Source organism: Nanorana parkeri, unplaced genomic scaffold, assembly GCF_000935625.1.
Source record: "Nanorana parkeri isolate BGI_ZX_2015 unplaced genomic scaffold, ASM93562v1 scaffold1986, whole genome shotgun sequence".
Lineage (NCBI taxonomy): Eukaryota > Metazoa > Chordata > Amphibia > Anura > Dicroglossidae > Nanorana > Nanorana parkeri.
The window spans coordinates 75,474-87,210 of record NW_017308254.1 but is presented as its reverse complement, the minus strand read 5'-3'; the positions used below and the strand labels follow the sequence as shown (position 1 = coordinate 87,210).

Below are 11,737 nucleotides of genomic sequence, written 5' to 3'. Positions count from 1 at the left end.
CCTGAACGTTTTTTTCCCCCGCGTTCTTCAGTGCGTTTTTCCGTTCAGTGAAACGCGCGTTTTACTCGTGGTATGATTTATTTGTTTGTTTTTTTCCTTTATTTTCTCTTTTAAAAAAAAAATAATATTTTTTTACTTTCACTTTTAAACTTCCCGCTGGGCTCCGCCCCCTGCAACGCGGAAGCTCGCATGGGACGGAACCCGGAAGTCAGCAGCCGCAGGAGGACACAGCGGGGCTCGCGCACAAGGTAAGACCTGTACGCTGTATTCCCGAGTGTGGCTCGGGGTTACCGCTTTGTTAACCCCCGAGCCACACTCGGGAATACCAATGGAAACGCGTTGCAAAACGCCCCAAAGAAGCTCCTGTACTTCTTTGGGCATAGGGCGTTTTGCAGCATGTTCCTTCGCGCTGTAAAACGCCCAGGTGGGAACCATGCCCATGGGCAATCATTGGGTTTCACATGTTGAGCGTTTTACAGCGTGTAGGAACGCGCTGTAAAACGCCCAGGTGTGAACCAGGCCTTACTGGCAATGGCACAAAAAAGTAACACTTTTTTTTTTTCAGTCACTAGAATAAAGTATTTCTTTAGAAAGAGGGAGGTTATATTTAGTTGTCAAGGAACTGTGGGATTTTGTGTACATCCTGTTAAGAAATCTGAACCAGAAACATTTCTGTTACTATCATCAGTTGCCTGCTTCCTACTTGCTGTTAGCTGCATTAACCTTTGCTGTATTTTGTGTGAAGTAAGTATATTTTACCAAAAGTATTTGCATTCGTTGTGCGAATGGACATGTATGTAGTTTTGTGTGTGTGTGTATGTGTTGTATTGAGAGAGAGAGATTTGTTTATATTTTATAATGCAATGGATCATTTTTATTTTTGTGGCAGACATCATGGATTTTAATAAAAGTTTTGTTACAACCTCAACTACAGAAGATTATGAGTATCCGGATTTCATAACCTATACCATCAAAGATCCCAGTTCAATAGAAGACATTTTCAAGCCAGTCCTGTACTGCATCGTTTTTACCTGTGGACTTGTTGGGAATGCCCTAGTTTTGTGGATACTGATATGGCTTAAGAAGCTGGCATCCGTGACTGACATATATCTGCTTAACATGGCAATTTCTGACTTACTCTTTATCTTCTCCCTTCCATTTGTTGTATACTCCATTAAATACCAGTGGGAATTTGGAGATGCAATGTGCAAAATCCTGTCTTCAGTATATTACGTTGGCTTTTTCAGCAGTATTTTTTTTGTAACAGTCTTAAGTGTGGACAGGTATGTAGCAATTGTCCATGTGGTCTTTTCACTCAAGGTTAGGACTGTACATTTGGGCATCATTATCGTTGTGTCTGTTTGGACATGTTCCTTTCTGTTTTCTCTACCACATTTTATTTTTCACAAGCTGAGTATAGACAATACAGTTAAATACTGTACTGTTTCTTTTCCAAAAGACAAAGAGGTGGCAATGACACTATTGTCCTATTTCCAAGTTAATATTTTTGGTTTCATAATCCCAGTTGCGGTTTTAACTTTCTGCTACACTCGTATTATTCTAAATTTACGAAACAGTAGGAGTAGGCAGAAAAAATATGCAGTTAAGTTGATATTTATAGTTGTTGCTGTGTTTTTTCTGTTTTGGACTCCATATAACATTGTAATATTTCTTAAGCTTTTAGAGGTACTTGGCGTATTTGACTCAAGCTTTTCAACTGGGTTAAATTCTGCAATGGACATAACTCAGACAATAGCGTTTGTCCATTGCTGTTTAAATCCTATCATTTATTCTTTTGCGGGGGAAAACTTTCAGAAGCATGTATTCAGAATGTTTAGCAAGCTCCTAAAATGCATGAAAGTAAATAAAGTACGTGGATCTTTCGAAAGCTCAGTTATAGACCGTGCATCTGGTACCATAAGGGATTCTCGATCTACATCTTTTACAGAATCTGTTGTGTGATGTGACCTGTACTTTGGGTTTTGATGTTAGTGGCAAAAAGAAAAAAAAAAGGATTGCTCCACATGTCTTCACCTCTAATTTTACTCTCAAGCTAGCCTGTATGTATAACTCTACTCTCAACCAGACTCTAAAAAATTAATCCAACCCCTAAATTGAACCTTCAACCTCTCCAACTAACACTTTAATGTAATCTGAAAACTTAATCCCTAACCGTTAACCTAAACTCTTACACATAACCATTAACCTTGCCCTAATGTTAACGGTGAACAACGGGTATACAGTATTCAAGTGACTCTGTTAAAAGTAAAAGAAAAAGGTTTGCCCGAATATATATGTGGTGGGTTGTGTGATGGTAACAGAAGCTATTTCTCTCATGCATATAGCTATTTTTCATTTATTATTTTTCCACTTCCCAGATTATGAATTGCTGTGATTTTGACAGTTTAGGACAAGCTGTACAGCACCTGCAGATTGATGAAGTAGATCTGAAGGGTAATCATTTTTGTTTTGTAATAGAGGAAGGGAGGGTTATAACCCTTGGCATTTTTTTCCTGCTATCTGTGTCCCATTGGGAAGACTTCACTTCACGTCCTGTTCAATAGCCACAACAGCAAGTGAGAGGAAATCCCTTCCAAATATAGGTTAATCCCTGGTAGTTGGAAAATTTCTGATACCTTTTTTGGTGGCAACTCAAAATTTGGGATTTTCTTTCACTTTGTGATGAGTAACCAGGACAAATCGAAAGGGGAAAATCTCCTCTAATGGGGACACAGACAAAAAAAATAAAAATCTTGACAGGTGTTCAAATTCCCCTTCACTCTATCCAAAACCTAAAAAAAAAAGTTTCTTTGAGTTGCACTTTAAGCATGTGAAGTTAAAATCTTAGGTTTCCCCTGAAAAAAAATGCAGATGTTAATTAGGGATTAGTGCATGCCTGCAGAGTTGATACCCGAGTAAGGTTGGATTTGCAACATGGTTGTTGAGTTTAATGTGCATTGAACACACTTCAGTTGACATGCAATTAACGTGTTGCATTGCTTTGATGTGCTTTTTAGGGGTCTAGTGCTGAACGACCCATATATGCCTTGTTTGGGTCACAGGAGTACATTAGTAAATGTACTCCTGTGCCCCAAAAGAGAACTTAAGCCAAATAGCAAAAAGTTAGGTTTTTAGTTCTCTTTTAAATCCGTTTCTTTCTACTAATCATTTATTTGAAAACTGTGTCTAATATACGTTGTGCTTAGGTTGAGCATTTTACTGTGAAGACCTCTATGACCACACATCTTTACACCTAGCTCAGGTAGATTGTACATTACAGGCTATGTCAATGGGGTCTATAGCATTTAGATTAGTCTTTAATTTAGGTCAAGGCACTGTACACACATGAAGATGAATATCTCATAGATAGCCATTTTAAAAGGATTAGCATTATTCAGTAAGCATATACAAAGTTTCAAACCTGTCGTGAAAGAAATAGAAGGGCTTTCTTTGCTGACCTTTACTGCTGATACAGATATGAGGGAGATGTCTTAGATTCAATGAAGCATCACAATTACTATTTGTGGAATAGTTCTTTCACAGCAAACTGTTTTCATATCTTGACTCTTAATATAATTAGTTGTTTGCTTTCTTGTTCAGTAGCACATACACGTTTTTCACGGTACCTTTTATATCTATGCAGCTACTCAGTGTGGTTATGTACAGCCTGAATTTTCAGTCTAGGCTACACAAAGTCTGATCCACAGTGAACTATCCAGATGGCATCATGTTATTTGGGGATGGGGATGTGGGTTGTATTGTGTAATGGACCTCTTCTGAGTGCTTTCAAAATCAGTACTTTTTTGTGTTTTGACATAAAATAAATGTGTAATTAGAAAATGTTGTTTATGTTCTTTTATTTAAGTTGTTAGGCTGTATTCATACTGTTGCAATGTGGGTTTTGTGTGTGGAAAAAGTCCTGCTTGCTGCTTTTTGTTAGTTCCCAACAAAAAAATGCATTACTTAGGCATTAACCGCTTCACGAAGGATAATGGCGACATGAATTCCGGACTCTGTTCAAATGTATACAGCCGGCGGCCGACTTTACAGTAGAAGCGATTCTGGCTGCTCCTTATTTAAAGTGTAACAGTAATACTAAGTGTCTTTTAGACCCCCAGTATCACCTTAAAGAGTACCTGTCACCACCAATATTCTATCACATGGGGGGCTTGTAAGCCCCCTATGTGATAACAAATCATTTTAAAAATATTAAATCAAATGTAAAAATAATTTTTTTAAACAATAAAATTCCCCCACAAGCACACACGTCGTCACGTAAACATGCATCGGGTGCGCCTACATACGAAAACTATGATTGCGCTACGCATGTTTAGTATCGCTGCACATGCCCGAGTGAGAGCAATAATGCTAGGGCCAATATTTAACTAAACTGAGGAACTGTGGGGGCTTTTAAAGTGTCGTCTATGGCCTTTTTGGGGTACTGAATTGTGTCGCCGTTTCACGGGTGCCCACAATTTTGAACTTGGACATGTTGGGTATGCATTTACTCGTTGTAACCTCCTTTTGTATTTGATTTAAAACATTGTTTTGGGGCATTTGAGTGCATTGTCACAAAATGTTTGGGTTTGACAAAGAGTTGCGCTAATATTGTGCAACATAAAAATTTGCAACTGCCACCATTTTATTCTATAGAGTCTTGCCTTTTTAGAAAATATATAATTTTTTGGGTAATTTTCAGGCCTAAAATGTGGATTATAAGATGTAAACAAAAAATGAAAAATAGGCCTCAGTCACAAAGAGGTTAATGTCACATGAAAGTTAGTCAGACTCTCTTGCAGCTTCCACTTGTACTGCAGTGAAGCTTGTCTAAAGCGATTTATTTTGGTGATCATAGCTGCAGCATTCAAATCTGTGTACTTGGGAACAGGTGAGCTGAATTTGTTAATTGCTAAAATCATAATTGTCATCCTCCAACACTGGATTTGCAGGAAAGCAAATCGCTTGCGAAGTGTATTCATCTGAACGGTACGGTGTGTAAATTTCTGACTTAAGCTGATAAATGCTTCAGGTTGTTCTCTGTTTTTTGTACTAAGGTCAAACCAGCGTCACAACTCTGCTCACCAGGCATCTTCTTGCGTCTTCCAACTCTTTTCTATAAACTGTAGAAATGTCATACCATTTGTACACCTGCAAAGCTTTCTCAGTTGCATTTAACACTAGATGGTCTAATTTTTCCTGGCAAAATAAAGTCAATGCTTTCAACTTTTGCACACATTAACCTTTAAGTCCTTCTTGCTGCAGGTAGCTCTGAGCATCATTCAATTAGGTTAGTACTGGGCTCCAAAAATGCAAGAATTAGAAAAATAATAGGTCATGATGCAAATTAACAGACTTTCTGCATCACCCTTGGTTTCAGAGGTTTCTGCTTGTCCATCTCTCAACACTTCCAAAGCTTATATTTCCTTGGCATACTTAGCAGGTATGCACACAGCTTCATGCTTTAAACTCCATCTTGTCACATGATTGCTTTACGTGAATTGTTTCTTGAAGACATCCCAACTATGGGTGGAGCTTGAGAAGAATATGTATACCTTTTCCACAGTTCCAAAGAAAGTAACAGGCTGTGTGCCAGTGCCAACTGCAGTCACACCAGCAAGATTGAGTGATTGTTACATGGCACAAACACTGCTTTGGGATCAGGGCAGACTGACCATTCGGGCACTAGGACGCTGCCAGAGGGCCAGCGACCAGAAAGGGGCCCCGTTCTCACCTGCTGTGTGCCGCTTGTGTACCGGCTGCTGTGCGTTGCTTATGTACTGGGCCGGTATTGATTTTGTATAATATTCCAGGTGCCCATTGTTGTGTGTAAATGATGTAATAGAACAGTACTGCGTTATATATAGAGCTGCAACAGTTAATCGATTTAGTCGATTAAAATCGACGATTGAAAACGTTACCAACGTTTTCGATCGTCGATTCGTCGGCTATCAATTGATTTCCCTGTTCGGGGCTCTACACGCGGCCTGAAGCACACGTCACACGCTGCTCACGTACCGCTGCGCCCGCCGTGCTCACAGGACACCTCCCACCGCACGCTGCTCCCGCCGTGCCCACAGGACGCATAAGCCACGCCCACCGCTGAAGCCTGTTCGCGGCTCCACACTCAAGCCCCGCACGCAGTGTCAGATGTTAAGATCAGTATCCGGCGGCTGGCGGGCCCCCCATCTCTGTGCCGGGAGTGTCGGATGACACTCACGGCGCAGAGACTGGGGGCCCGCTGGCTGCTGGATACCTGCTCTCTATATACACACAACTGGTCCCCGCACAGACGGTAACGTTTTTGGGTTATTGGATCAATCCCCAGGAAATGACCGTTACATTGCCAGGGGAAAAAGTGTATTTGCTGGTAGAGTCGCTGAGACTGAAGCTGCAGCGCGAAGTATCAGTCAGGTCAGTGATGAAAGTGGTGGGACTTATGACGTCCGCCAGCAGTTACCTGGGCGCAATTCCATTCAAGGACATTACAGAATTGTCTATTGAGGGCCTGGGGAAGTCGACAGGAAGACCTAGACACATAGTCCACATCACGGAGGAGACCAAGCAATCCCTCCTGTGGTGGATGGACTGTCGAAACCTCTCAGTGGGCAGGCTGTGGTGCCAGCCTGCGCCATTAATAGTCACGACGGATGCCAGTGCCTGGGGATGGGGAGCCCATTGCCTGGAGCACATTTGGCAGGATACCTGGGGGCACACAGTGTCAGGTCGTCAAACTGGAGAGAGCGAAGGGCGAGCTCTCTGCCAGTTTTGAGATGTATTAGCAGGCCACCATGTGGCGGTGGTCTCGGACAATGCCGCAGCGGTAGCTTATATAAACAAGCAGGGGGGCACGCGTTCGCATGGGCTGAAGGCATTGGCGACAGAAATTCTGTCATGGGCAGAAGGAAACCTCCTCTCCCTGACAGCGAGACATATCAAAGGCAGCCTGAACGAGCTGGCAGACTCACTCAGCCGAACAGAGCTTCACAGATCCGAATGGGCTCTGAACGCGGGGACGTCTGCCTGGATCACCAGCTTGTGGGGCTGCCCGGAGGTGGACCTCTTCGCAGCCGCCAACAACAGGCAGGTGGAACTATTTTTTTCCCTCTCCAGGAACGACGGGGCCCTGGGGGTGGACGCTTTGGCGCACCGTTGGAGGTTCCGTTTAGGTTACGCATTTCCACCACTGCAGTTAATTCCGAATGTACTTCGGAAACTCAGGGGAGAAAGAATGACGCTAATTCTAATAGCACCATACTGGCGGAAGAGGCCGTGGTTCACGACACTCCTCGAGGTTTGTGGGGAGGGGCCTCTGCTTCTTCCGCCGACGGCAGACCTGTTGGTACAGGGCACGGTGAAGCACCCGCAAGTACAGGCTTTAAATTTAGCTGCGTGGCTTCTGAGAGGGAGGTGCTGATGAACAAGGGGTTATCTGCAAAGGTAGTGTCCACACTGCTGCACAGTAGGAAACCGGTCACAGCAGCAATTTATCTGAAAGTGTGGAGAGTCTTTTCAAGCTGGTACAACAGCCAAGGTAGACCGACGGCCGACACGGTACCGTTGGTGTTAGATTTTCTACAGGGGGGTCTGGAGAAAGGCCTTTCCTGTAGTACACTGAAAGTGCAGGTTACGGCTCGGTCAAATTTTGTGGATGTTAGACTGGCAGAGGAACCTCTCATAAAGAGGTTTATGCTAGCTGTAGTCAGAATGAAACCCCCGAAGAGTAAGGTCGTGCCAAATTGGGATCTCTCGGTGGTATTGCAAGGGTTTCTCAAGCAGCCTTTCGAGCCCCTGGGGGAGTGTTCAATCCAGAACCTGACGATAAAGACAGCCCTCTTGGTAGCATTAGTTTCGGCTCGGAGAGTGAGCGAGATTCAAGCCTTCTCCATGGCTGATCCGTACTGCACCATCATGGCAGATAAAATCATTCTACGGCCAGACCCGGCTTTTTTGCCGAAGGTGGTGTCCACCTTCCACAGGACTCAGGAAGTGGTCATTCCTTCGTTTGCAACTAACCCTACCTCTGCTGGAGAAAAGGAATGGCAAGGCATTGACGTACGAAGTTGCGTCCTGGAGTACCTTAGGGTCACGAAACCGTGGAGACAGTCGACCCGCCTCTTTGTAGTTTTTGGGGGTCCCACTAGAGGGAACAGGGCCACTAAAAGCACAATAGCTAGGTGGATTAAAATGGCCATAACTGGAAATTACAAGGCACAGGGCTTGGTTTTACCAGTAATTGCCAACCCTGGTTTAAAACCAGCACAGAGTTATCAGGTAATCAACTCATGTTTTTTTCTTTATTTTATATGGAGTGTACACTCAAATCAGGTACCTGCATAACAGTGTGGTCAGCTGCGCAGCAGTGTGGTGCCCTAGGCTGGGTTACAGTGCACTGAATTAAAATGCAGCAGGTTTGAATGTTATCGCAGTGTCCAGCCCTCACACCTGTGTTGTGGTGTAAATGAGACACCTAGAAAACAATTTGTTTTCTATGTGTCCTAGTGGTGAGCTGCGTTGATCCGGTGGTGGTCACCGCAGTGAACACGCACACCCAGTCACATACATGTATGGGGGGGGGGGGGGAGATGTTATCAGGAAGCATGCATCCTGTTAACCAAAGACCAGAGCAAATAAACATAGAATTACCAATAAAAACCTTAACACATCAGAGATATAAGAAATACATAGTATATTATGATCTGTATATTCATAAAAGGTTCTGGTAGTGTGTCAGAAAACCAGAATCCACATTGTCTCTCCTTTATGGTGTTGAAATGTAAAATCATATGAGAGTCTTTAAAATTCCCTTTAAGCACTTTAATTATGAGGTTTTGAATGGAGTGATCTTTCTGGGAGAAGTGATGTCCTACTGGAGTGCAATATTCATCCTCTTTGTGGGTATTGATTGAGCTCCTGTGTAGGTTCATCCTGAGATGCAGCTTAAGGCTAGTTTCAACCAATGTAACAACCTTTGTCACAAACTGAACACTATCATGTACAGCACGTTAGCAGATGTGCATAAATATGATCCCTTAATGGTGTACATTTTGTTATTGTGACTAGCTGTATTTTTGTCACATATATGTTGGCAAAGTTTGCAGCCTGCATCCAGCTGTGCCATACTGTGTAAGCTCCTGTTCTGGGGGTCAGCTTCCTGCGTACCAATCTTTTTCTCAGGTTCGGTGTTTGCTTATAAGCCAGACTGGCTTATAAGCAATCACTAAACCTGAGAAAAAGTGCCACCAAGTTTGTTGACTCCAGGCAACTACATGGATAGTGTTTCTCCAGAACTACTTTTTATTTCTTTATGCCTTTGCAACACCATGATCATAATTGTTGTGACTGTATTCATCCACCTGAATTGTTGGTCTTCCATTTATTTTCCCTTCAACTTTTTCAAGCATAATTGTCTTTTGCAGCGAGTTGCTTCTTTTCATAATATGTCCAAAATCAAACTGCTTTAGCATCTGTGCTTCTAGTGAAATGTTGGGATTGATTTGTTGAAGGATCCATTTGCTTGTTTTCTTGTCCAATGTCCCTAAAATTCTTCACCAGCATAAAAGTTTAAAGCCAATGTCCAGACACAGTAATCTTTATCAATAGCTAAATGTACATTTAAAAAAAATGTAATCCTCTGGTTGTGTGTGTCAAATGTACAGATCACTTCTCTTTACTGTACAATTAATACATTTTGTATATGCCAAATCGTACTTCTGGCCCTCTGCTTAATGAAAGCTGCTACTCTCAAACAGGGAAGCAATACTGTCATTTATCTGCTTTTAGCTTTCTGGATGCATGTGAGCCTCTATGTATTGACATGGCACCTTACCATGAGAAGGGAGATAAAAAGCTAGCCAGTAATCCTAGATAGTCATGTCATCCACATGACTGACTGGTGCCCATAGGAGGCTTCCTGAGGGATGTTTGGGTGTGCCTCCTAGATACCCCTCCAGCTGGATTGTTATGAATGACTTTGGCAGTGCTTGTGCATCGGCTGCAGCTTAAGCCTTTCCCGAGTGTCGGAAAGACAAAAACATGCATAAGACACTGCAATGGTCAGTGGAGCAGTCACAACTGCTAACTAGATGGAGATCGAGGGAAGTGTGTGTGTGTGTAACACACACACACACACACACACACACACCACAATTAATCTGACACCATGCCTGATGAATAGCACTGTCCAGTTCTGTGAGATATGATGGTTGTGGAACCAGCTGCCTGATGGCTCTTTCAAATTCGCCCCACAAATGCTCAATAGGATTGAGATCTGGTGATTGTGGGGGCCCCCTAAGCAAGGTAAAGTCTCCCTCGCGTTCTTGAAACCACTCCTGCACAATACGAGCACCGTGGCATGGCGCATTGTCTTGTTGGAAGAAGCCATCTCCATTGGGATACGCCATCAACATGATGGGATGAACTTGATCAGCAACGATACTTTGGTATGTTGTGCTATTCAGACGTTGTTCCACATTAATTAAAGGGCCCAAATTATGCCAGGAAAACATGCCCCAAACCATAACACTGCCCCCACCAGCTTGAAGGGTTGTACTCATGCATGTGGGGTGCATGCTTTCATGCTGTTTCCGCCAAATTCTCACTCTGCCATCTGCATGATGCAACTGGAAACGTGATTCATCGAACCACATGACTTTTTTTCATTACTCGACTGTCCAATCCTTGTGTTCCTGTGCGAATTGGAGACATATTGCCCTTTTGCTTGCAGAGAATTGTATTAAAATTAATGAAAAACTACTCCTGCTACCAAGATTTTTTTTTTTTCTTCAAACAAGCTATGATATTGATTTCAAGTGAAATATACATATGTATTTGGTGATATTCATTTAGTTTAAAAAAAAAATCAGCATTTGTCCATGCTTGACTCTTTGGATAGTAGACAGTTATCTGAACTTTCCAGGCTGTTAACTCTTAGTTCCACTCTTTGCCTACAGGCTGAATATCATGTCCAGCCACAAAGCCTCTTATTGCTCATTGAGGACTATTACTAATTACTCGCTAGGGGCCTTCTCAACCTTTTAGTTATCCTGCAAAAACATGGAAATTATGATAAGATGTAAAATATATTTTCTAAGGATACATACATGATTGCTTTTTATACACCTAAACAAACATTATGACTGTGCAGATTACATGTGTCCTAGTTAAATGTGGCCAGTTAGATGTCGCCATGACACAGGAAGTACTGCTTTCAGGTAGAAGCGTGGGGCTTACGTAAAAAAGAACTGAGTCATCGATCTCAGTGATAATCAGGGAAGGGAAACATAGAAAATATATGTACATTACCAAGAAAGGCCACTAGATGGCAACATATAATAAAACATGGATTAGGCATGAGAAAATGGTTAGGCAAAACACACTATGTAAAACCTCTATCTACTAACAATGCTAATATTAACTGAGGCTATGCATCTCATATTCTATGCCCCATTGGGGCGGCACACTCAACGTCTGACATTGTAAATGTCACTATTTAAATCATGACGGTAGTTATGCAATTAACAGTGCAATTTGCTTTGATGTCTTGAAGACCTGAAAGACATAAAAGAGAACATACATAAAATGCAACAACAACTCTTTAGAGTCCATAAACTTTAACTTGTGACTCTGGACCTGAAAATAAGAAAGAACATATATACACAAGTCCAAATATCAGGCAGAGTCTGTGATGACCATCAACATAGCAGACCTTGATTGCTGAATAGTCCTTCAAGCGCAGTAG

General features: G+C 42.4%; 1 protein-coding gene across 1 annotated transcript; it reads left to right on the top strand.

Annotated features, from left to right (window-relative positions):
* Positions 1–894: 894 nt before the first annotated feature.
* On the top strand, positions 895–1,967 carry LOC108800310 (C-C chemokine receptor type 8-like). Its single transcript, XM_018572286.1, has one exon. It carries the CDS (start codon positions 895–897, stop codon positions 1,960–1,962), a length of 1,068 nt encoding a protein of 355 aa, XP_018427788.1. The 3' UTR covers positions 1,963–1,967.
* Positions 1,968–11,737: the final 9,770 nt, after the last annotated feature.

What these genes read in the sequence shown, in the direction of transcription:
- LOC108800310 (XM_018572286.1), top strand. Translation starts at nt 895, where the DNA reads ATGGATTTTAATAAAAGTTTTGTTACAACCTCAACTACAGAAGATTAT.